General features: G+C 36.8%; 1 protein-coding gene and 2 long non-coding RNA genes across 6 annotated transcripts in view; 2 read left to right on the forward strand and 1 right to left on the reverse strand.

The window, feature by feature from the left end:
- LOC108313823 overlaps window positions 1–4,136 on the forward strand; it is a 29,396-nt gene extending 25,260 nt beyond the window's left edge. Inside the window, exon 2 of the long non-coding RNA XR_001829243.1 lies at window positions 3,978–4,136. This is a non-coding gene — a long non-coding RNA (uncharacterized LOC108313823). The remainder of the gene's footprint in view (window positions 1–3,977) is intronic.
- RTN4 (reticulon 4) overlaps window positions 1–26,924 on the reverse strand; it is an 81,018-nt gene that overhangs the window by 47,342 nt on the left and 6,752 nt on the right. For 3 of the 4 annotated variants that reach the window (XM_017542370.2, XM_017542369.2, XM_037743400.1), the window contains exons 2-3: window positions 13,173–13,229; window positions 10,090–12,495 (exon numbers count right to left, since the gene is read on the reverse strand). The exons of the other annotated variant lie outside the window; for it this stretch is intronic. In XM_017542370.2, coding sequence (XP_017397859.1) covers window positions 10,090–12,495; window positions 13,173–13,229 — 2,463 coding nt within the window. The remainder of the gene's footprint in view (window positions 1–10,089; window positions 12,496–13,172; window positions 13,230–26,924) is intronic. 4 annotated transcript variants of the gene reach the window in all.
- The window catches only part of LOC108313821, a 188,167-nt gene continuing 167,142 nt past the window's right edge, over window positions 5,900–26,924 (forward strand). Inside the window, exon 1 of the long non-coding RNA XR_001829241.2 lies at window positions 5,900–6,151. This is a non-coding gene — a long non-coding RNA (uncharacterized LOC108313821). The remainder of the gene's footprint in view (window positions 6,152–26,924) is intronic.

The following is a 26,924-nucleotide window of genomic DNA, read 5'->3' on the forward strand; positions in this document are numbered from 1 at the left end:
GGCTTGAGCCTGGGAGGTGGAGGCTGCAGTGAGATCACACCACTGCACTACAGAATGAGACGCTGTCACAAACAAAAAACATACAAAAAAAAAAAAAACCACACAGAAACATCATTAATAAAAACAAAAAAAAAAAAAAAAAAAAAAAAAAAAAAAAAAAAAAAAAAAAAAAAAAAAAAAAAAAAAAAAAAAGGAATCAGGAATCCTTGGAGAAATGGCTGATCCCAAGGCTGGGACACAATAAGCATAAAATAAGCCTACAATATTTTGTTAAGCTAGAAAGTAAGAAATGTTCCTGTCCCAACCCCAAAGAAAGAAAGCTGCATGTCCCTGAGCCTACCTGAAGGTCTCCTCAAAATATGGAAAAATTTACCACCAAAATAATAAAGTTCAGTAATGAATCATAAACCAATAGAAGAAAAAAATGGAAATTCATGGATCCATACTGATAATTAACTGATTGATTAATGGAAACAGAGGAATGTTGAGGGTCAACTGAAAAATGTGTGCGGGACTGGAGTTAGAAAAAAATCATTTTTCAACTCTTATGATAAAGACTGCATCAAGCAAAAATCATCAGTGGATTACTAAATCGAGAGGTAAATTTTGATAGGAGTGGGATATTTGCATGGTGTTCAAGTGTCACTCCTCAGACTGCTTATTATCTGTAAGGGAGAAAAAAAGACAGTAATTAAACAGTAAGGAAATCAGAATCCAACTAGCCCAGATGGTCAAAATTAACATCACCAGTGAGGGACTGATGAATAGTTGGTAACTCTAGAAGTGGTGCTATGAAAGGGACACATCATCATCTGCACAGTATGATAACATGAACCCATACCCTCAAATTAATCACTAGGAAACATCAGACAAATCCACTATAAGGAATGTTCTATTATAAAGGCAGGGAAAGAGAGGCCCTGTGTTAAAACTGCTACTGTCATAAAAAAGTAAAGACTGGAAATGGGAAGTCCTACCCAGAGCAACTGGGCAAGAGAGAAATAAAGGATATCCAAATTAGAAAGGAGGAAGTCAAACTGTCCCTGTTTACAGATGATATGATCTTGTATAGAGAAAAAACTAAACACTGGCAAAATTCAGCAAAGTTGCAAGATATAAAACCAATATACAAAAATATTGCATGTCTATACACAAACAACAAACTAGCTGAAAAAGAAATCAAGAAGGAAACCCCATTCGCTATACCTTAAAAAAAAATACCTAGGAATAAATTTAACCAAGGAAGTGAAAGACTTCTACAAGGAAATCTACAGAACAGTGATGAAAGAAATTGAAGAAGATACAAACAATGCAAAGATATTCCATGTTCATCGATTAGAAGAATTAATCATTTTTTAAAAATGGCCATACTATCCAAAGCAATCTACAGACTCAATGCAATCCCTAATAAAATACCAATGACCTTCTTCACAGGAACAGGAAAAAAAAAATCCTGCAATCTGTATAGAACCATAAAATACTCCAAAAAGCAAAAGCAATCCTGAACAAAAATAAAGCTGGCAGAAGCACACTACTAAATTTCAAAATATACTACACAGCTGTAATATCCAAGACTGCATGGTACCTGGCATAAAAACAGAAACACAGAGAAATGGAATAGAATAGATAACCTAGAAATTAATCCATGTATCTATAGCTAACCAATTTTTGAACAAAATGCCAAGAACATTCACTGGGGAAAGGACACCCTCTTCAATAAATGGTGCTGAGAAAACTGGATGTTCATATGGAGAAAAACAAAACAAAAACTCCCAACTCAAAATGGTCTTTGATCCATACAAAAATAATCTCAAAATGGGTCAAAGACCTAAATGTAAGACCCCAAACCATAAAACTACTAGGAAAAAACATACGACAAATGCTTCAGGACATTGGTCTGGGAAAAGATTTTATGAAGACCTCAAAAGCACAATAACCAAATGGAATCCTATCAAACAAAAGTTTCTGCACAGCAAAGGAAATAATCAACATAGTGAAAAGACAACCTGCAAAATGGGAGAAAATATTTGCAAACTATTCATCAGACAGGGGACTAACATCTAGAATACACAAAGGAACTCAAACATCTCAAAAGCCAAAAAAAAGAAAAAAAAAAAAAAAAAAATCTGATTTAAAAATAGACAAATCATCTGAACAGACATTTCTCAAAATAAGATACACATATGGCCAACATACAAATTTTTAAAATGTGGGACACATCATTAATCATCAGAGAAATGCAAATCAAAACCACAATGAGTTATTATCTCACTTCAGGACAGCTATTACCACAAAGACAAAAAATAACAAATGCTGGTGAAGATGTTGAGAAAAGAGAACTCACACACTGTGGTTGGGTATGTAAACTAGTACAGCCACTATGGGGAACAGTATGGTAGTTCCTCAAAATACTATTAATACAAATACATCTACCATATGATCCAGCAATCCCACTAATGGGCATTTATCCAAAGAAAAGGGAATCTGAATATTGAAGTGACATCTGTACCCCCATGTTTATTTCAGTGCTATTCACAAAAGACAATCTTAATGTCAAGTTCAACCTAGGTGTCCAACAACAGATAATAGTTAAAGAAAATGTGGTATATATACAAAATGGAATGATATTCAGCCATTAAAAAACGTAATCCTGTCAACATGTAGCAACATGAATGGAAATGGAAGACATTTTATGTTAAGTGGAATAAGCCAGCAAGAGAAAGTTAAACACTGCAGGCTCTCACTCATATGCAGAAGCTAAAAAAGTCGATTCCAAGGCTGGGCATGGTGGCTCACGCCTGTAATCCCAACACTTTTGAGGCACTGTGGGTAGATCACTTGAGTTCAGCGGTTTGAGACCAACCTGGCCAACATGGTGAAACCTCATCTGTACAAAAAATACAAAAATTAGCCCGGCGTGGTGGCAGACACCTGTAGTCCCAGCTACTCACTACTGAGGAGGCTAAGGCAGGAGAATCGCTTGAACCTCTAGGAGTCGGAGGCTACAGCGACCTAAGATCATGCCACTGCACTCCAGCCTGTGTAACAGAGTGAGACTGTCTCAAAAAAATCACAAATAAACAAAAATAAAAAAGTTGATCTCACGGAAGTAAAAAGCAAAACAGAGGATTCTAGTAGCTGGTAAAGGTAAGGGAAGGACAGGAAGAGATTTATTAAAGGATACAAAATTTCTGCTTGGTTGGAGGAGTAAGTTCTATTATTAGGATGACTACAGATAACAATAAAATATAGTTTCAAATAGGAGGAAGATAGTCAAAGTTCCCAACACAAAGAAATCGTGTTTGAGATGAGCATGCTAATTACTTACCCTGATCTGAGCACCATGTTATATGTATCAAATCACTATGTACCTTATAAATATGTACAATTATTATGCACCAATTAAAAAAAATTTTTTTAAGACTGGAAATGTTTCCAATTAAAGAGCCAAAACAAACATGATGATTAAATGCAGTAGTTGGATCTTGTACTGGAGGGGGAAAATATGTTATAAAGCACATTTTTATGTCAACTAACAAAACTGGAATACGGTTGGTAGATTTTTTTTAAGTATTGTATCGATGTAAATTTATGAAGTTAATAGCTATCCTGAGATTATGAAAGAAAATATCTGCCGGGCATGGTGGCTCACACCTGTAATCCCAGCACTTTGGGAGGCCAAGGCAGGCAGATCACGAGGTCAAGAGATTGAGACCATCCTGGCCAACATGGTGAAACCCCATCTCTACTAAAAAATACAAAAATTAGTTGGACATGGTGGCCCGCGCCTGTAGTCCCAGCTACTTGGGAGGCTGAGGCAGGAGCACTGCTTGAACCCGGGAGGCGGAGGTTGCAGTGAGGCAAGCTCGCGCCATTGCACTCCAGCCTGGCACCTGGCAACAGGGCAAGACTCTGTCTCAAAAAAAAAAAAAAAAAAAAAAAAAAAAAAAAAAAAAAAAAAAAAAAAAAAAAAAAAGAAAGAAAAAGAAAATATCCTTATTTGAAGTATTCAGGGTAAAAGGCCAGAATGTATCTAACTTATGCTCGAATGGTTCAAGGAAAACAAAGATGTACTTATGTGTCTATATACAGTTATCTATACAAAGAGGAATCACAAATAATAAAGCAAATGGGAATTGCAAATGATAAAGCAAATGGGAAAAAAAATTAATCAGTAAATTTAAACAGAGGGTATAACACGTATCATTTTTAGATTTTCAACTTTTTTAAATGTTTGAAGTCATTTCTGAATAAAACGTTAACTTAAAATGCCATTGGCTTTGGCCAGGTATGGTGGCTTCCACCTGTAACCCCAGAACTCTGGGAGGCCAAGGCGGGCGAATCACTTCAGGCCAGGAATTCAAGCCCAGTCTGGCCAACATGGTGAAACCCTCTACTAAAAATACAAAAATCAGCTGGGCATGATGGCACATGCCTGTATTCCCAGCTACTCAGAAGCTGAGGTTGGAGGATCCCTTGACCCTGGGAGGACGGCTTGAGCCTGGGAGGTGGAGGCTGCAGTGAGATCACACCACTGCACTACAGAATGAGACGCTGTCACAAACAAAAAACATACAAAAAAAAAAAATCAGTTGGTTTTAACACAAAAGACATCCAAATGATACCATGGTGTTTTTTTTTTTTTTAAATCCGCTTAATTCTAGTCATAGAAAATTTAGCAACTAATATATGATAAAACCTTCTCTAGCACAGAATGATTTTTAAGTTTAGCTCTGAATACACCTAAATGTTTCTTTGCACTTAGTCACATATGGCCAATCTGCAAATCCATCTAAGCATCTAGCTGCAAGTGAATCGATCTACCTACTAACCATAATATCATATCCAACAAAACAAGATCTGGAAGACTTTTAAAATCATATTTATATAAACTAACAGGTCTATTCATTCTGTTTACTCACATCTGCTATCTAAAACTTTCACACAATCATTTATTCCATGAAAAACATCCCTAGGGAGAGTCAGCCTCTCTCCTCCCTTAGTATGTGGTGGTAGTCTCCCACTAGCAATCATTACACACCCATATCCTTAAACTGTCATTCCTATGCCAAACTGAGACTTTCATGCATCATCTGAAAAAATATTTCAACTGTCACATGGTGGTAGTGCTGCCTGTCAGTTAACTCTTCTTTTCAGAAGTTTTGCCATCTTGGCCTATATACAGAATAAATTTGGAATATTTTATCTTACAGCCTTGTAAGTGGAAAACCAAAAAACTAAAGTGCCAATAATAATCATAATATATTGGGTACTGAAAGCGTAATGTAGCTACAGATTTCTTTAAAGAACGTGCATGAAATACTGGACCTAGATCATTAAAAACTCCCTCTCAATTATGAGGTACTAAAAGAGAAAACAGTACATGTTGATAGACTGAAAAAAAAATCAGCATTTATATTCCAATAGTAAAAATACAGTTTGTCACAAATTTCTCTATAAACGGAGAGGGGGAGAAGACCAGAATTCATTAGTTTCTTGACAAACTTTACTCCCCCAAATTAATAAAGCACTAACATCTGCATCATAACACCTTATTCATCTCTCTTACAAAATCAATCTTTCTTCCCAAAACTAACACTGATTTCTGCCTACAAAATGCCATTTTAAGAAAACAAGAACAGGAAAGGCCTGGAGGTTCACACCCGAATCCTAGCACTTCGGTGGGAGGAATCTGAGACCAGCCTGGGCAACAAGGCAAGATCTCCACTCTATAAAAATAATTAGCCAGGTATGGTGGCAAAAGCCCATGGTCCCAGCTACTTGGGAAGCTGGAGACCACCTGAGCCTGGGAGGTCAAGGCTGCAGTGAGCCATAACTGCACCACTGCACTTCAGCCTGGGTGACACAGCAAGAACCTATCTCAAGAAAGGAAAAGAAGAACGAATGAGATAATAAATGTCCTGAGGAAATTAATATTTATAATACCTTTAATGTTTAAATGCATATACATTAATAAACAAGAGTCAGAATTTTTTTTAAAAACACACTTAAGTATTTCATAATTAGAGATGGCATAAAACTTTCAAGTCATCCAATAATAGAGGTTCTCTTATGTTTTATCAGACCACTGCTGCATTTTGGCACATTTGACTTCAGTACACTTAAACCTCGCTTTCAGGAAGATAGATAGGTAAGTGCCTAACCTTACTATAACATAGATCACAATGTTTACATATGTCCTTAAGAGTGTGTCTATTATCAGCTGGCTGTAAGTAGCATAAAGGCAAAACTCTTAGTCTCATCTTTTTCCCTGCTCCCCCCAAAAAAATCTTGTATAGTCCTTGATATAAGCATGTTAAAGCAACTACTCACCTGCTTTTAACAGATGCCTGTTATATAATTAAGTCAAGAAAATTATTAAGTTGCAAGGACTTGAGCTAATTCACCCTTCCTTTTAAAGAAAAGGAAACTGACATCTAGAGAAACAAAGTGATTGCCAGTGGTATAGTGAAGACTAAACACTCAGGTCACCTATATTGTTTTTATTATCGCAACACTGGGTTTCTTTCCCACAACTTTTGTAGAATACATATATTGAGTGTATCTAAATAATTCTCTATTCCTTAGTGAGTTGCTATGATAGTTAATATCAAAAAGGTTAAGTCAAAAAGGCAGGAAATAACAGTTTTCTCAGAGAAAGGAGATAAACAAACATATTCTAAAAGAGAATGACCATGCATTGCTTATACTTTCTTCCACCATCCCCATTAAGCTTTCAGGTGTAATGCCCCCTTTTCTTCCCTTACTTCTAAACTATTAGGCTATAGATTCCCCAGGTTTAACAAAAACAATCCAAGAAACAGGTGACTCCTGAAATACTGAAATTTCTGAGAGCCACCATCTGCTAGAGGCCTGCTAGCTAAGTTTTCGGAGGGAGCACTGGGGCTGATGGAGACTTCAAAGGCATTGCTACACTGCTCACTCCTTGCCCTTCACCCATAGACATCACCATGCTGCTCTGCGCTTCTGAGACCCTTCTTTCTACTGTTCCCTCCTAAACCATTTTACTATGCTGTTTGATACCGCCACTCCACTGTGAACCAGCTCTTCTAACCCTCAACTTCTTTACTGAACATTCTTGTCTTTACCTCACCTGCATAAAAACCGGGCTCTTTCTTGAGGATACTGCTTTCCCTGTGGAACTTGCTACATGGAGGCTAAATCGTTGTCTCATACTCTACACACCTAAGATAGGAGGAAGGTCAGTACCCTCTGCTCACCAATGCTGCTTCCAGACTTCTATTTCAGAGGCCTTGGGCAAAAGTCTTGGTTATTCTGCTATATCATTCTCTATCCTTCCTCATTGCTTCTATCTACCATCCTGCCAGTCACCTCACTGCTCTTTACCGAAGACTCTTGCCCTATTCTTCCTCTCCACCCCTAGTCCTGCCATCATACTGGGTGACTTCAATGTTAGGCAGAAGTGCAATCCCGTATCACAGCCTCATAGTTTACTTGACGTCACCTCTAGCAATCCTAAGCTGACTACACAGTAGGCCTTTGCCTCATGGTCTAACACTGGCCATTAAAATCAACCTGAACTGCTATTCCTCTGAAATTCTGAATTCAACATCGAACATCAAACATCGAAAACACACACACACACACACACACTCCTCTGCTCTCCAACACGTGCATTCTTTCTCTCTCTCCCCCTTACTTTGACCACAATCTCCTATCATTCTGGCATTTATTTATTCTTACTACTCTTGGTTCTTAAACCTAATTTGGGTCTTGAATTCACTGACCATCTACTCTCCTCCTACCTGTCCTGCCTTTTTCTATTCACATCCTTCAACTCAGATGCCACAGTCCATCACTTCAAATTACTCTCTTGCTATCAGCCTCAGCTTTCTTGACTTACTGTCCTACCACAGGGCCCACATACCAAAACACATCCTTGAATCAATACAATCATTTGTTTTCTCTGAACCCATACCTAGGCTGCTAGGCACGGTCAAAGAAAAGTCACCCTAACATTTAGACCACCTTTCAACCTTGATCAGACTCCTAATACAATGCCTTTGGTTTCCCTAGTAAGAGGTATTGCAGACATCTTCTAGCCAAGCATGATCCAGTTCATTCCTAGCAAACATACTGCTTTAAAGAATAAACATAAACCATCAAAGAATTCCCTCAACTTTCAGTCACAAAACTCTAATAGTATCAATGCCCATACTTTACTTTCCATTCCCTAAAATCAAAGTTGTGTCCTTCCCTCTAACACTTCTCTTCCACCTGAACTAGGGAGCTCATCCCTATCCCCTTCTGACTTTCTTTTTTTTTTTTTTTGAGACGGAGTTTCGCTCTTGTTACCCAGGCTGGAGTGCAATGGCGCAATCTCGGCTCACCGCAACCTCCGCCTCCTGGGTTCAGGCAATTCTCCTGCCTCAGCCTCCTGAGTAGCTGGGATTACAGGCACGCGCCACCATGGCCAGCTAATTTTTTGTATTTTTAGTAGAGACGGGGTTTCACCGTGTTGACCAGGATGGTCTCGATCTCTTGACCCTTGACCTCATGATCCACCCGCCTCGGCCTCCCAAAGTGCTGGGATTACAGGCATGAGCCACCGCGCCCGGCTCCCTTCTGACTTTCTGCCAGCGCCTGTGATCAGATTTTCCCCTTCCTATCTTTAAAAAAAAAGAAGCCCTTCCTCCATTGCATATTCTTCCTCCTGCTTGCTAACATTTTAATTTTCCTCCCACAAAAAAACTCAAACTTCTTAAGAGTAGTCAACATTTAATATCCATTTGCTCAAGTCTCACTCACTCCTCAATCCTAGCCATGCCTACTCACACCACACCATTTGCTGCTGTCCTGCCAACACCTTCCCTCCTTTTTGACCAACTTGCAATCTTTAACTGTCCTCTCTAGTATTTGATAATTTTGACCATTTCTTCCACCTTTAAGTAGTCCTCTTCTCTTGGTTCTCCCTAGTTGGTATCTGGGGCTTTAATTTCTATCTCTGAGCCCATGACAGAAACATACAGCCAAGATCTCTCTCAAGAGCTTCCTATGTATAATGTCCATAACTTACTGGCTATCTTAGAGGATGTACATCAATACCAACATATTCAAAACTGAATTTGTTTCTTCCCCTCTTTTTTGATCTTTTTTTTTAAAGAAGTTCTTACTTGGCTCTGATATCTTCCCCTCTTAAACCTACTTTAATCTCTCATGTTCCTATCTCAGTTTCTCATACTGCCATCCATACATGCGCACATGCCAGGAAACCAGCGTTCCTGGGGTCATCTTTACCTCTTCCCCTCATCCTTTATGTCCCTATCTATCAAACACCAAGTTCTATGTATCTGTGCTCATCCACTGCCTCAATGTTCATAATCTCCTCTTTCTTAGATTACAGCAACTGGTTTACCACTGTGCTACCCAACTCAAATACATAGTATATTCAGCAAATTCACCATAATCATCATTTTATAAATCACAGCTAAATCAGAATGCTAATAAAAAGCACACGCACAAATCACTTTATGCAAATCAGTTACATGGAAAATGGATACTCAAAAGAAAAAAGAATACATTTCAAAATAATTGATAATAGCATAACTCAGTTTCTACTCTTCAACAAAATGTCTACACTCACTATGCCTAACTTTACGCCTACCACTGGAAAATTACACAATATTGAAATACTTAAAACATGCTATAAAAATGTTCTTTAAAAATTAAATATGAAATAATTTCTGGGGTAACAAAAACACATCTGAAAATATTTTAATATCTCTTGCTCTTCATGTTACCAAGAAACACAAGGAATAAAAGAAAGAAATAGGTACTAAAGTCAAGTCTAATAAACAAAAATAGTTTCTATTAATAATTCCATAGTACAAAATAAAAGTGACCAACGAATTTAACTGTGTGAAAAGTTAAGGTTGAATGCTGAGTGCAAGTGAGTTAGAAAAAGCACTAACACCTTTAAATGAGATAGTGGAGAAGACTTCTTATCAATGTGACTAATGAACATAATCTAAAACACAAAATATAGTGGAATGTTCCGTAAATCAAAAGGTGGCATGAAAGCACAAAACTGTGTATAGATTGGATTACCTGAAGTTTTACTCAGCTCTGCTGAAAATATAGCAGATGGTGATCTGTCCTCTTTTTCTGTATCAGAAGGAAGTTTTTTCTCAGCTTCTTTCACAAGAACTTTCGGTTTAGCTATGCTGCCTATCTCTGCTTGAGTGGCTAAAGCAGAAACATCTGGAGGCAATAAAAGCACCTTTGACATAGCAGACCCATTTTTGGAAAAGTCATCTGAGAAACTGATTTTCTCTTCAACTTTGGGTTGTACATTCTTGAAAGAAAGGTCATGGGGCAATTCTGTGCAAGGCAATGACCCAGCTTCATCCTGGGCATTAGCAATTTCACTTTTGTGGGATACTTCTAGGTCAGTATATTCCCTGGCTAATTTAGATAATGAATCAGTTTTAGAACTGATCAATGTAGGGAACTCATCTATAATTTCAATTGGAGATGAATCTGAAAATGTTTCAGTTTCTCTCATTTGTGCTTCCTTAGAAATAAATAAGTCATCATTTGAAGAAACTGCAGTACTGAGCTCCTCCATCTGCAAAGGAATTTTCTCCTTTTTGTTCAATGTTGAAACTTCATCAGGTAATAGCATATCTTTTGTGGTATCTAAATTGAGCTTAAAAGATTCCAAATATGGCTTTCCTCCCTCAGGTGATAAAGCACTGAGTTTTTCCTTATTTTCATGTTCTATCATTGACTCAAATGAAGTTTCAGTGAGATTTTCTTTCACAAGAATCACAGCTTCATCTTGTTTTTGTGGAACGTCAGGTATTGAATCATCACTAAATAAATCAACTGGTTCAGAATCAGGTGAGGAATCTTCAACTAGCTCAGAATGATCAGGCAGTGGCTGTTCAACTTTTGCCATTTCTGAATAACTAGAGAAATCTGGAGTTGGTTCAGCAGAAAGCTTTGTTTCTTTAATTAAATCACATGCAATAGATATATAAGGAGCTTCTGTTTCTTGAACAGCTGCCTTAATACTTTCAGGCTCTTTAATTTCTTCCTTTATTCCTGATATTTTTTTTAGTGACACATTCATGGCCTCTTCATATGGTGGGGGATTTTCAGGCTCATGTTTTACGCTTTCATAATTAACTGAAGAAGCTTCTAATGGTGATGTGCTAGGCTGTACTGCGGAAGCACCAGCACTAGGAACTGCAGAATTCAATGGTGCTTCCATAACAATGTCAGGCAAAACTGGTGAAGGAGTAGCTTCAGATTCTTCAAATGATGGGCAAAGCTGTGCCACAGGATAGAGTGATTCCTGCATAGCTTCTGATGTTTGGACCAAGTCCATTTTTGTTTCATAAGCAATCTTTGTACCAGTAACTTCATTCAATTCACTTTCATATGCTTCCTGTACTAAATCTGGAGTCAGACCTTCAGGCATGTTTGCCACTACTTCCTCAGTCACCTTTGCTAAATTGTCTGTTGTGACATAATCTGTCTCAGAATCCTGTGCTGCTACAAGAAAAGGATTTGATGTTTTGGTGCTAGTAGTCTTCTCTGTTACAATTTGGGCCTTCTTTTCTTCTATTTTTTTTTCATCAGTTTTATTTTCTGAAGTATGATCTCCTAACAAAGGAAAAATGTTTGCTGCAATGTTCTCAGTTGCTACTGGGTTAAAGGGAGCACAAGTGATATATGCTCCTGAACGATCCTTTATAGCTTCTGGTGTACTGGGGAAAGAAGTATCGTCATTACTACTCTCGCTATCTTTTTCATGATTAGTTTGCTCAAGGCTATCTGCAAAACCTTTTTTATCCACTTTACTTTCCAACTTGCTGTCTATTTTACCTCCAGCAGCCAACATGTCACTATCTCCTTTACCATCTTTCACTTCCCATACTTGCTCAAATGGTTTGAAGTCTGCATACTCCTCACTCATAGGAGCTTCCACTGCAACTCTCTTTTCATTAAAATGGTCTTTTACTTTTTCTGAAGACAAAACTTTGTCCTCTTCTTTAACCAATTTAGTATGGGCTACAGGTAACTCTTGTTGATTATGAAGGATGTTATTACTAACTAAATTCTCTTCTTCGTCTTTATTTTTCACAATTATTTCTTCCCTAGGCTTTGCTACTATTACAGCAGATTCTGCTTTTGGAGAGCCACTGAAAGATGATCCCATTTCTGAGTATTCTAATTCTGAAAACTCTGTTAAATCTCTATCTATAAGCAGAGTTTTTGCCTTCTCTGAGAACTCTTTAGAAGCTTCATTGACAGTTTCTTGAAGTGTTCCTTTGGTGGGTAATACTGCTGACAAATGACCAAGGTATTCATGTTCTTTAAAAGAAGCGGCTGACAGAGGAGACAGAGAAGGAAGAGAAGCAGCAGTTTCAAGCAGGACAGATGGGAAATCCTCTTGACCAGCCGAAATATTGTTACCTGGCTGCTCCTTCAAGTCCATAATTTTTTCTGTGACCATGGACAGAAAGGAAAATTAGACAATGCCAGTGTTCTCAGAGTTAATGCAAGTTTTATGACAGATTCAAAATAGCGTTAGTAAAGACTTACTGTTTATTAAAATGAAATGTTAATAGCAATAAGTAACAGACACAAAAAATAGACTTGAATCATTACTGAAAATATTAAGCTACTGTAAATGTAACATATGCATGGCTATGGAGGCAATACATGCCATGCAAAGACAAATCAAGTCTGAGAAAACCTCAGATGTTATCAGCTAAGATACTATTAGCTAGTTTTAGAGAAGAAAAGCTTAATTGTGAAGAGTTTGAATGACAGTATAGGAAAGAAGGGGCACTGGGTAATTAAATGCCAGACTGGTTATTTATTTACATGAAAGCCTTTCTGGCTATACTCAAACTATATTTGGAGAAAGGGAGTGGTAAATATGTAAATGTAATTCAAGGGTCCAAGAATTCCTCATGTACTTCCAACTATTCATTGGATTTTGCTCATTTTCCCTTGGGCATACCATATAAAATGCAAATTTCAACTTTTCCAGTAGGCAAACATTCTTGGAACCATGCTAATTTTTAGTAAATTCAAATTACTCTGCATAGAGTTAACACACTAAAGAATTAAAGTTAGAACACAGAGAGGATAAAAGGCTGGCAGAAAGAACTTGCCTGCAGAGGAGCGTATCACAGGCTCAGATGCAGCAGGAAGAGCAAAAAGGGTCTCATCTGAAAAACAAATAGAATATAACCTCAGCAGAAATAAAGACAGATTGAAAGGAGACTAAAGATAAGAGGAGCAAGCCAGGGTTCAGTTTATAGTAAGTTAACAAAAAACTTTATATACAGAGAAAGGGCCAAAGATCAAAAGGAAGTCAAAAAAAAAGTAGTACCATTAATTCAAGTTAAATCATCATATATATTATAAAGTTGATTAAATGCTATCCATAGAACCTATCATTTTTCAAGAAGCAATACAACCTGTTTATGTTAAAGAAACTTATGAATCAAAGTGGTTTTAAAATACTGTTCTACTTAACATATCTTATCCAAAGTTTTCACTCATTTTCATACAGGTAAATTGTCTTGTCCTATTCAAGCAAAAATAAAAAGCTGAATTTGTATAAAATTAACAATTATAAATGCTTACTCTTTTGTTACTGGCATATGTTCAATTTAGAAAAACACTTTTAAAGAATTATGCGTATTTTCTTATATTCTAAGTTGTCTGCATTGAAAGAAAAAGACTCTAAGAGTCACTGTACACTGTTCTTTGAAGACATTAGTCCTGTGCCAGTGTCCAAATGCCAGAGTCCAAAATACAAATAACAATAATAATAGCTTTAGGATGACACTACTACTAGTTTTGTTTAAAATTAACTTAAGTAAGGGCTACTTGTTATTTGTATACACAACTAGTGAGAGACTAAGGCAATTCAACTCCACAGCCCATTTCCTTAATCACCGTATGTTACAGAACTGAATGTTTATATCCCCTCCAAAACTCATGTTAAAGCCCCAACCACCAATGTGATAGCAGCTAAAGATGGGGACTTTGAAAGGTGATTCGGGTTAAATGCAGTCAGGGTAGGGCCCTGGGCCAAGGGGATTAGTGCCCTTACAGGAAGAGATACAGAGAGAGGCTTTCAGTCATGCTCCCTCTCTCCCCAAGCACACATAAGAGGTCATGTGAGCACACAGTGAGATGGTGGTCACCTATATGCCAGAAGAAGCCTCAGAAACAAATCTACCTCACCAGCACCTTGATCTTAGACTTACCAGCCTCCAGAATTCTGAGAAGTAAATTTCTGTTCAACCACTCAGTCTATGATATTTTGTCATGGCAGCCCAAGCTAACTAATATACTCTATATTGGTAATATTAACTTTGTACAATATCATCTTGTACTCGCAGTTGGGAGATTCTAAGCTAAAGATCTTCCACAGCTTACACTACAGAAAGGTCTCTACCATCAGACAATCTGAAATAGCGAAAGATGGCTGGAAGGTGGTATTCCTTTAACAGAGAGAACCTAATAAATTTAGACAATTTCATCCAAAAGGACAAACTAAACAAGGCTCATCAAAACAGATAAAAATCAAAGAGATGTAGCTAACATAAATATGGACTTATCTTCCAAGCGTATTACCCTTAATAAATTAGGAGAGCTAACTTCACAAGGTCATATATATTTTAGATAAATATATACTGGGCATGATGTCATAAAGGATTCCTAGATGAGGATGATGACAGGAAATTTATGATGTGTGGTTAAAGGGTTTCCTACAATCTAAAGCAATAGGTAGAATGGGCTATCAAGTCAAAGGAGTGACATAATAATGGCTTGTAAGATTTTTTAAATAAAGTGCACATATGTGTACACACTTTTAAAAAATTACCTGCTATGTGATCTTAAATTACAGTTTCTCATTTGTAAAATGAAGGAAAGTTCCCTTTGGCTAAAACAATGAATTATGAGCTTGTAGAAAACTGAAATTTAAGAGTCAAAGAGCAGAACCAAATAATTACATACCTGCTCCATCTAAATAAGAGCCAATTCTTAACAAAATGGTTGCCTTTTTCAATCCAGACAATATAGTTAAAAGCCACTAATTCAGAGGCTAGTCCACCTGGAAAGTGAACTAGAAACATATATTATTGTTAAAATTAGTGGGAAAACAAACAACATCTAAATTTGTGCCAAAATTTAATTTTTTTTAATGTACTGTAACCTTATTCCTACCTAGTACAGTAAGGATCTCTTGCAATAAAAATTATATTCCTGGAATTTTTCTAAGTAAAAAAGTTTTCAAATTGGTATTTCAAAGATTCAATAAGTTTAAGAAGCAAAAAAAAAAGGAAAAACATCTTCATTTTGTAAAATGGGATTCAATCCACAGTTAACCATAAAACAAGCACTACATTTCTAAAAGCTCTAAAAAAAAAAAAAAAAAAAAATTCCAGAATAGTTAACTATCTTCTGGGCCTTCAAGAATACAGCTCAGACTCCTAATAAAGCAGTCATGGATCATGAAACTGAATTGGCTAAGTTCAAATCACAAACCCATCACTTACAACTGTGTAACTCTTAGCCTTTCTGTGCCTCATAAGATTTGTAAAATAAGGATTAATAATAGTACCTACCTCAAAATGTTGAGAAGGAGGGAGAGGGAAAGAAAAAAGAAGTAACTACTTGCCCTAAATCACACAGAGCTAGGAGACCAGAGGGCCAGAATTCAAAACAGTCTAATTCCCAAGTCTTTATGCTTTAACATTTTTTTTTCTGCTAGACTTCCTCAAAGCATGAGATGTGCTTCATTTTCTGAAGGATGTGTTTATGTACAAGTGTAACTGGTGTAAATCCTTCTTACTATATCAGCCCCTCAAGTTTGTTCTCCTAAAACAAGGTAAATTGTTACCCAGTAAATATCTTGTAATTAGCAGAAATATTACATTGATCAACTGCTTTTATTTTACAATATAACATTTATAGAAACATTAATGTGGGACAGGTACCCTGCTGACCCAGCACATTTGTTTCAGATGTTCGTTCAGTTCTCAAACCTACCCTGTAAGGGAGGTACTTCCGTTACCCTCATTTTACATGAGAAAACAGAGGCATTTAAATCGTATCTAATTGCAAAACTAGAAAAAAACGGCATTTTAAAACCATAGAACTTCTGCTTCTGGCTATGAGAGTAATTACATCAGACTAACTCTTCCAATATAAGCAACTAAAAATATGAGCAAAATACTAGCAGCAACTATCTTGAGACACTGGACAAGAGGCAGTACAGTAGTGTGAATCCTGAGAAAAGGGAAACCTACGAGATGACTACCCTGCTTTCTGTCTAAAGGCACATTCTGGTCTACGGTACAGACAGATGTCTAAGAATACCGCACTTTCGCTAAGCTGAAGAGCCTGAGGAGTTGTCTGGAATTTGTGGAGCAGGGTAACAAACAAAGAAAACTTTACCGAAAAGGAGCTCTAAAAATGTGGACAGGGGTCTGAAACTTTTGGGTGAATACTACGCTGCACACGCACAGCACAAGACTCATCCAGGCCTCGCCAAGAAACCTACGGTAGATCTGCAAGCTAAAAGGATTATTCCGAAGGTCAGATAGTGCTGGAAGACCTGACCTAAAAATTCTGACCAGTCAGACAGGAAAGATCTCACTAAACAACTCAAGCAGGACTACTCTAACCCTAAAATAAAGGATACTCTAGACCAAGAGTCAGCAAACTATGGCTCATGGGCTCACACTGTATTGGAATACAGCCATGTCCATTCATTTCTGTACTGTCTATAGCTACTTTTGCACAATAAAAACAGAGATGAGCAGTTTAGACAAAGGTTGTATGGCCCACAAGCCTAAAATATTTACTCCATTCAGCCCTGTAAGTCTGCAGATCCCCTGCCTCTAGACCCACCCTAACTTTAAAATCAAAACTTGAAAGGATCAAAATTATTTTCCAGCTAATTAAATGCCTGCCAGAACAAAGTTAAAACCACCAAATCCATGACATACAGTATAAAATTAAAAATCGCTGGACATGTAAAGTGGCAAGGAAATATGACCATAAATAAGAATAACAAATATAAACAAACAAATAACGTAGGTGTTGAATTAGCACTTTTTTCTTAAGGCAGAGTCCCGCTCTGTCACCCAGGCTGGAGTGCAGTGGCACTATCTTGACTCACTGCAACCTCCACCTCCCAAGATTCTCTTGCCTAACCTCCCCCCCAAAAAAAGATAAAATGGCCTAAAATTGGACAAAAGTTGGCATTTTGAAAATACCAACCCACAGACCCACAAAGCTCAATGAACTCCAAGCAGAATAAACACAACACCACAAAGGGGCACATCCTAAGGGTCAAACTGAAAATCAAAGACAGAGACAACCCTAACAACAGTCAGAGGAAAAGATCAGGTAAACAATAATAAGAATGATCTCACCTCTCAATGATTTCATCCAAAAGGTAATTGAACACCTTTAAAGTTATGAAAAAAACTGACAATCTAGAATTATATACAGAGGATCCTCATTATTCATGGATTCCTTATTTGCTCATTTACCTACTCACTAAATTTGTAACCCCAAAATCCATACTAGCAGCATTTTCCAGGACATGCACGTGAGCAGAGCAGGCAAACTTCGGGTCATCCAAAGTACAAGTTCCCAGCTGAGATGGAACAAGGCAACCCGCCCGCCTTATTGTTTCAGCTCTGCCACTGTAAACAAGTGTCCTCCTCTCAGTCTATTTAGTGCCACATTTTTCTCATTCTTGTGTTTTTCTCGTTGATTTCCCTGTTTAATATGGCCCTTATGCATAGCGCTGACATGCTATCTAGTGTTTTTAACCACAAGAAGGCTATGATGTGCCTTACAGAGAAAATATACATTAGATAATCTTCCTTCAGGCATGAATTATAGTGTTCTTGGCCATGAGCACAATGTTAATGAATCAGTAATACATGTTAAATAAAATGTCTTTATTTTTTAATTTATATATAATATTTTTTGAGGGTACATATATTTTGATACCTATAAACAATGTGTAATGATCAAGTCAGGGTTATACATCACCTTACATTTTTCTTTTCTTTGTGTTAGAAACATTACAATTCTGCTAGCTATTTTGAAATAAAGAATAAATTGTTAACTATAATTCCCCTATTGTACTATCAAATACTAGAATTTATACCTTCTATCTAACTGTATTGTTGTACCCCAGGTGGCTTTAGACAGAAAAACACATAAAACAAGGTAATGTACTGATTGGTTAACAAAAATATTATGACAAGAGGCTTACAGGAACCTACGCAGTATTCTCCCTAAGAACAATGATTCAGTATGTGCTAATTCCCTGTTTTTGGTGGCTATACAGAACATAACGATACCTAAAAAACAAGAACTGACTGTATTATTCAAAACATATATATTTTTTCAATGGCCAGGCATGGTGGCTCACATTTGTAATCCCAAGACTGTCAGAGACTGAGGCAGGAGGATAGCTTGAGCCCTGGGGTTTGAGACCCCATCTCCCCAAAAACAAATCTAAAAATTAGCCAGGTACAGTAGTGTGTGCCTGTAGTCCCATATACTTGGGAGGCTGAGGTGGGAGGATCACTTGAGCCCAGTAGTTCAAGACTGCAGTGAGCTACGATCGTGCCACCGCACTCCAGCCTGGGCAAAAGTAAGACCCTATCTCTAAACAAACAAACAAAATATGTGGAAAAATTAAAAATTAATAAAGGTATTTTCAGATAAACAAAAGCTGAAAGAATTTGTCACCAAGACACCTACAATACAAGAAATGTTAAATCAAGTTCTTCAGAATGAGAGAAAATGATACCAGATGTAATTTGCATCTTTATACAGGAATAAAGAATGGCAAAAATGGTAAATATATAGGTAGATGTTTTTTAAAGAACTTTTTTTCTCATTTCTTTCTTCAAAGAATAATTAACTTTCTGAAGCACAAATAATCACAAAATACTATAACAATTAATACATGCAGAAGCAAAACTTATGACAATGAAAGTACAAGGGATGAAAAGAGTATATGAAAGTATGTTTTATTACATGTGAAACATGTAAGGTGGTATAAGATTCTTGCTATTTTATAAACTGAGAATGCATTCTGTAATCCCTAGAATAGCCTCTTAAAAAATAAAGATGTACAGCTAAAATCCCAACAGAGGAGATAAATCTGAATATTATAAAATCCTTGATTAATCCAAAAGAAGAAAATAAAAGAATCCAGAAAGCAGATGGGACAAAGGAAAAACAAAGAGACAGACAGACAGACACACACACACACACACACACACACACACACACACAGACACACACACACGCGCAATACAGGTGATTTAGGTCATGCTACCAATAAACTAAACTGACTTTTATAGAACACTATAACCAACAATATAATACACATTCTTCTCAAGTACACGTGAAATATTCACCAAGATAAAACATTTCCTGGACTACAAAACAATCTCAATAAATCTAAAACAATTGAAATCATGCAGTCTATGTTCTACCGTGAATTCAATTAAATCATCTAAAATATCCTCAAATGTTTAAAATTTAAACTACAGAATTCTAAACAATCCATGAATCAAAGAAAATACCCTGAGGAAAATTAAAGAATATTCTCAATCAAATGATAATGAAAATGTGTGGGATGCAGCTAAGGTAATGCTTAGAGAGAAACATACAGTTTCTAAATCCTTTTAGAAAAAAGGCTTAAAATCCAAGTGTAAAGCTTCGGCTTTAAAAGAGCAAGTTAAATCCAAACAAGTAAAAGAAAGTAAGTAGTATAGAGTAGAAACTAATGATAAAAAACAGACCAAAAAAAAATATATATATATATCAATGAAACAAAAAGTTGTTTCCTGAAAAGATCAACAGAATTGATAATCGCCTAAAAAAACAGAGAGAGACAAGAGACTGAGAGACAGAGAGGAAGCAAGTATTGAAAATAAAAGAGGGACTATTACTGTAGACCCTAAAAACATAATATTATGCACAAATTTATGGCAATAAATTAATTAGACAACTGAGTAAATTCTTTGATGTCTACTTATCAAAATGAAATAGACAAGTTTCTTTATACCCAGTCATCGAGATGAAACAGATGCATTCCTTAAAAGACACAAATTACCAAAACTGACACAAGCAGAAATCAAAAATCAGAATAGCTCTATGTGACTATACTTGTAAATTAAAACCTCCAAGAAGAAAACTTCAAGCACAGATGGAGCACATCATTAGCGAATTCTATAAAATATCTAATGAATAATACTAACCTTACACACACTCTTTCAGCATATTAAGGTGTTGAGGATTCACTCAGGATGGTGGGCAAAATGTTCAGGGAAATATTAGGGAGAGTTGTAAGATTACAGTCCCAAACCTTTTGGAACGGGTCAGGCTGAAGGCAGCCAGTTTTTACCTTAGAACATTAGGTCATAGGGGGAAGAGGGATAACAGAAACTTCCCCAGTTAAGTCTGTTTACCCCACATTCCTTTGTCTCTACTCCAATTACTTGTTTATTCATATAAACTTTGTGAGGGATGGTCCTCTCAGGGGGAAGTTGAAGAGGGATATTATCCGTGTTTGTTCTGGACCCCAGAACAAAAACCTTTTAACATTTGTAAAACCACTCTTTTACGATGTTAATTATCCAACAAGCATGTTGACTTAGAACCTCTGTCATTACAGCTATACTGAATAAATGTAAATGCCAGCAATAACAGCTAGTAAGGGGTTAGGTAGCTGCAATCGCCCTCTGACAGCAGCTGACAACCTTCCTAGCCCACTCCATCACTGTACTCTGGTGTGTGAGTGTATTTTATACATCAGTCACTGAATCAGGGCTCACTTGCAGGAGAGACTCTCGCAGGTGGTGATCAACGTCTCATAAAGGAAAAACAAACACTTCCCAAAAATTTTTATAGATTCATGCATTAATACCAAAACCAGAAAAGGATATTAGAAGAAAATTAAAATTAATTTATGTAACAATATTCCTCATAACCACACATGCAAAAATTCTTCAATAAAATGGTAGTTGATTGAATCCAGTAACTCATAAAAAGTATCATCATAACCAAATGGGGTGTAATTCCAGGAAGATGAAGTTGGTTCAACAATCAAAATCAAACAATAGGCAGGGCTCATGCCTTTAATTCCAGCACTTTGGGAGGCTGAGGTGTGCAGATCACTTGAGGACAGGAGTTTGAGGCCAGCCTGGTTAACATGGTAAGACTCTGTCTCTACTAAAAATACAAAAATTACCCAGGTGTGGTGGCATGCACCTGTAGTCACACCTACTTGGGAGGCTGAGGCACAAGAAACCCTTAAAACCAGGAGGCAGAGGTTGCAGTGAGCCAAGATCATGAGACTGCACTCTAGCCTTACTCTTACTTGGTAACAGAGTAAGACTCTGTTTAAAAAAAAAAAAAAAATCAAATAATGAAATTCACTGTAGTAACAACAGACAAAGAAAAACTACACAATCATCTCAACAGATGCCAAAAACTTATCTGACAAAATTCAAAACCTGTTATCCTAAAAATTATCACCAAACTAGGAACAGAACAAAACTTTCTCAACCTGTCAGGATATCTGGGGAAAATATGCAGCTAACATCACAATTAAAGGTGAAAGACTAATCCATTCAATCAAGATTCTGCGTAAAACAAGCAATCTACCAGCCTTCTCATAAAGATCTGAAGAGAAAAGTAAAACTATCTTAACTTACAGACAACAGGGCTGTGTAGTTGGAAAATCCTGAGCATTCAAAATAAAATAACCCTACCTAAGCTAGTAGCGAATTTAGCAAGGATGCAGGATACACAAAACTTAACTGTATTTCCTTTCATATAGTAGCAACAAATGGAAAATGGAAAAAATTCTAAATATCATTTACTATAACAAAAAAAATAAAATATCTAGGCATAAATTTAACAAAATGCACAAAATTGCTATACTGAAAAACACTGCTGATAAAAATTAAAAATGATCTAAACAACAGAGATAACATGTTCATGGGTTGAAAGACAGAATATTGTTGACTGCCAGGAAACAGTTCTCTGAGTATCTTGTGTTTTTACACATCTTGCCTTTGTTCCTATCTTTTAAAAATGTTTGTATTGTGAACAGTCTTGGAAAACAGTTTCTTCTTCAGCAACGAACAGCCATGCTTATTATGTAACACTTAAGATTCATTTCCCTAAGCTTAAGATTTCTGTCCTATAATACAACCTGCTACAGGTGCAGATCTCACTCAGCCATTTCAGTGTTGCTCCACATGAAATAGGGCTGAGGGAACTGGCACAAGAAAATGCTAATATTCTGGCTACTGTCACTGCTGTGAGTAATAAAGTCCTTTGCCTCTGACCCAGGCATCCTGTATCCTCTTCCAGCATCCATGAAACTATGACAGGCTAACTTGTTTGTTACCTTTGAAGTAGGGTAAAATCTCAAACCCTAAGATGTCACTTATCCCCCTATTAATCTATAGACTCAATGCAATCCCAATCAAATTCATAGCAGGCATTTTTGTAGAAATGAACAAGCTGATTCTGAAATGTATGTAGAAATGCTAGGGACCTAGAAGACCCAAAACAATTTTGAAAAAGGAGATCAAACTTTCAGTCAGACTACTTAATTTTATGACTTGCTATAAAGCTACAATAATCAAGTATTGGTAGAAGGATAGACAAATCAATAGAATGAAACAGATGTAAATAGACACACTTCGTATAGTCAATTTTTTTTTTCCAAAGGCATCAAAGCAATTCAATAGAAAGAGAAAAATATTTTCAAAAAACTCTGCTGGAAAAACTGGATATTATATGTATGGAAAAAACACATAAATCTGGATCTGTGGAAACTCATACCATAGACAAAAACTAACTCAAAATGAGTCAAGACAAACAAACACTAAAACTATCAAGCTTCTAGAAGAAAATAAAGTGTCTTCACAATCCTGGAAGTTAGACATCACAAAGAAAGCACTATCCATGAAAGAAAAATTATGACTTCTCCAACATTAAAAATGTATACTCACCAAAAGAAACAATTCATAAAGTTATTAGGCAAGCTATAGACTAGGAGAATATATTCACAACACATGTATCAGACCAAAGATTTGTATCCATAATATAGAGAGAGAGAACCCTTACAAACACGTAGGAATAAAAGGGCATATGACCCAATTTAAGAATGGGCAAATTACCTGAACAGACACTTCACAAAAGAAAATATACACATAAAGGACATGTAAAAATTCTCTAATTCATTAGTCACTAAGGAAATCTAAATTAAGACCACAATGAGAAACTACTACATAAGCACTAAAATGGTTAGGATTTAAAAGACTGAGAATATCAAATGTTGGTAAAAATGTAGAGCCACTAGAATTCTCATACATTGCTGGTGGAGGTGGTGGGGGAACAGTTTGGCAACTTCTTATAAAGTTAAATATATAGTTACCCCATGACTCAGCAATTCTACTCTCAGGTATTTACCTAAGAGAAACGAAAATATCTGTATACAAAAATGTCTATATAAGAATGTTCACAGCATTCTTTTGTTCATAATTGCCAAAAACTATAATCCAAATGTCCAACAAGTGAATAAATAAACTGTGGTATATTCTTAGCATACTAATAATAAGCAGTAAAAAGGAACAAATTATTGATACCTAAGTGGAATACCACTCAGCAGTAAAAAGGAACAAATTATTGATACTTGCAGCATGATTGATAAATCTTAAAAGCATCATGTTGAATGCAAGTAACCAGGCACAAAATGTATGATCCCACTCATGTGATTGATGCTTTGTAATACATAAAACTAATCTATGATGAAAGAAATCAAAACATGGTTGTTTGGGATTGGTGTTGGGGGTAGGAACCAGGGCAAAGAATTGAAGGACTGACTGCTAAAGACCCAAGAGATCTTTCTAGGATGAAAGAAATGTTCTGTATCTTGTCAGGGGTGTGGATTAAACAAATGTATGCTTTTATCAAAATGTAAAACTGTTAAAATCTATGCATTTTACTGCATGTAAATTATATCTTAATAAAAACATTAAAATGAAAAAAGTGTATGGGCATTCTTCAACAAATAAACTGCAGAGAGAAAGAGAGAGATCACAAGCAAGGGAGAACCCATCAATAGATTAAAAGACTAATAAATCAAATTGATCTATTGTAATATGTGAACCTTACTTGAATTCTAACTGTTAAAAAAAAAAAAAAAAAGACCGACCATTTATGACATTCACTAAATAATAGGAAATGTGAGGCTGGGCATGCTGGCTCACACCAGCACTTTGGAAGGCCGAGACAGGTGAATCGCCTGTCAGGAGTTTGAGACCAGCCTGGCCAATATGATGAAATCCCATCTCTACTAAAAATACAAAAATTAACCGGGTATTGTGGTGGGTGCCTGTAATCCCAGCTACTCAGAGGCTGAGGCAAGAGAATCGCTTGAACCCAGGAGGTAGAGGTTGCAATGAGCTGAAATTGTGCCACTGCACTCAGCCTGGGCAACAAGAGCGAAACTCCACCTATAAATAAATAAATAAGAATATTAGCTGGATGCTTGATACTAATTCTACTGTACTGAAGCCATTTTAACCACAGCTTTACCTGAACTCTTTTAGTAGACATTTTTCATAGGCTTACCTATGAAAAATGACTCAAATGTAAATTAAAAGAACAATTTGCTAAACCACATATTAGTTATACTGTGTTAGTAAAGATATAAGGGAAAGGCACCTTAACAGGTTGGTGGGAATAAAGGTTGGAACAATTAACACTTTGGCATTTGATACCAACATTTTAAATGCAAATAGCCTTTGAAACAGTAATTCTACTTGCACAGATTTATCCCACAACATGTATAATGGCATGTATTCCCAAATAAGTGTTCACAGCAATATTATTTGTAAGAGAAAAAACTAAGTATCAACCTAAATAACCATCAACAAGGGACTCATTAAATAAAATATGGTATATCCCCAGAGTCCTCTGCAGCTGTTTTTGTGGAAAACAAAGTGAAAAGGATATACATGTATAAATGAATATTTATCCATAGGTTATCTCTAAACAGATACCCAAGAAACTACTAACAGAGGGTGAATCTACAGAAAACAATTCTCGAAAATCTGGGTAACAGGTAGAAAGAGCTATTTTTCTGTATATTCTTGTAGTACTATTTGGAATTTTTACCTTGTATATATAAATAAACGCTTTCATAAGATTTGGGATTTTTATTGAGAGAAAATAAAGTAATTCTAGAATTATACAGAATATGAAGATCAGCATTCGTCTATGACAACTTAATCATTCAACAACTGAGTGCCTATCACATCTAAGGCACTGCAATGCAGATACAATGCATACAGTCCTTTTCCTCGAGGAAAAGGGTAAGAGCACCTTTCCTCATTAAGTATACCATCTGGTGGAGGACAGAAATGAGTAACCATACCTTATCAGGATGTTATGGGAACACATGATGAAAGCAACTTAAAAATCAATAATCATCATTCCAAGAAACATAAAAATCAGCAGCTTAAATATGAAATTATCAACTCCTCCTTTGAAGTTAAAAAAGGATGATGATGGCATTAGTCTGAGACAACCTTAGCATCAGTAAAGCTGGGTCTCATCACTTTGCATACCTGAGTCCTGCACTAGCTATCCACAAAGGTCACATTCACTCAAACACTAACGAGAACTATAGTTTTACCAACACAGTTCCCATCCCTAATGCTGTGATCTTCAGAAGAACCTGATCCCTTTAGAAACAGGAACAAAAAGACTCAAAGAATGTACCTTTAGTATATCTGCAACATTTACTTTTATTTAATTAGGGGTTTCAAGAAATAGCCATTCAATTGATCGTTTTATCCTGGGCTAGCAAAGTGCCTTAAAAAGGAACCATTTAAATTAAGGCTTTGAATCAGCAGTTACTCAAATAAGTTGCTTTAAGGTATATTTTGAAAATAACTGGTGGGGCACAGTGGCTCACATCTGTAATCTCAACACTTTCAGAGGCCAAGGAGGGAGAACTGCTTGAGCCCAGGAGTTCAAGATCAACCAGGCCAACATAATAAAATCCCATTTAAAAAAAAAATAAAAGACTAGGTGTGGTGGCCCATGCCGGTAATCCCAGCACTTTGGGGGGCCGAGGCAAGTGGATCACCTGAGGTCAGGAGTTCAAGACCAGCCTGGCCAACGTGGTGAAATCCCATCTCTACTAAGAATACAACAATTGACCGGGCGAAGTGGCACACGCATGTGGTTCCAGCTACTGGGGAGGCCTGAGACAGGAGAATTGCTTGAACCTGGGAAGTAGGCGTTGCAGTGAGCTGAGATCATGCCACTGCACTCCAGCTTGGGCAACAGAGCAAGGCTCCATCTAAAATAAAATAAAATAAAAATAAATTTAGGCTGGGCGTGGTGGCTCATGCCTGTAAACCCAGCACTTTGGGAGGCTGAGGGGGGAGGCCTGCTTGAGCTCAGGAGTTTGAGACCATTCTGGGCAACATAATAAAACCCTGTCTCCACAAAAAATACAAAAATTAAATAAAATTTAAAAAATAGCCAGCATGGTATTATGCACCTGTAGTCCCAGCTACTTGGAGGGCTGAAGGGGGAGGACTGCTTAAGCCAAGGAGGTCAAGGCTACAGTGAGCCATAATCATGCCACTGTACACTCCAGCCTGGGCAACAGATTAAGACTCTGTCTCAAAGAAGGGGGGAAAAAAAAAAACCACTTCCCAGGCATGGTGGCTCACGCCTGTAATCCCAGCACTTTGGGAGGCTCAGGCAGGAAAATCGCTTCAGGCTCCAAGTTTGAGACCAGTCTGGGCAAAAGAGAGACCATCGTT

The sequence above is a fragment of the Cebus imitator genome, unplaced genomic scaffold, assembly GCF_001604975.1.
Source record: "Cebus imitator isolate Cc_AM_T3 unplaced genomic scaffold, Cebus_imitator-1.0 Scaffold143, whole genome shotgun sequence".
NCBI lineage: Eukaryota > Metazoa > Chordata > Mammalia > Primates > Cebidae > Cebus > Cebus imitator.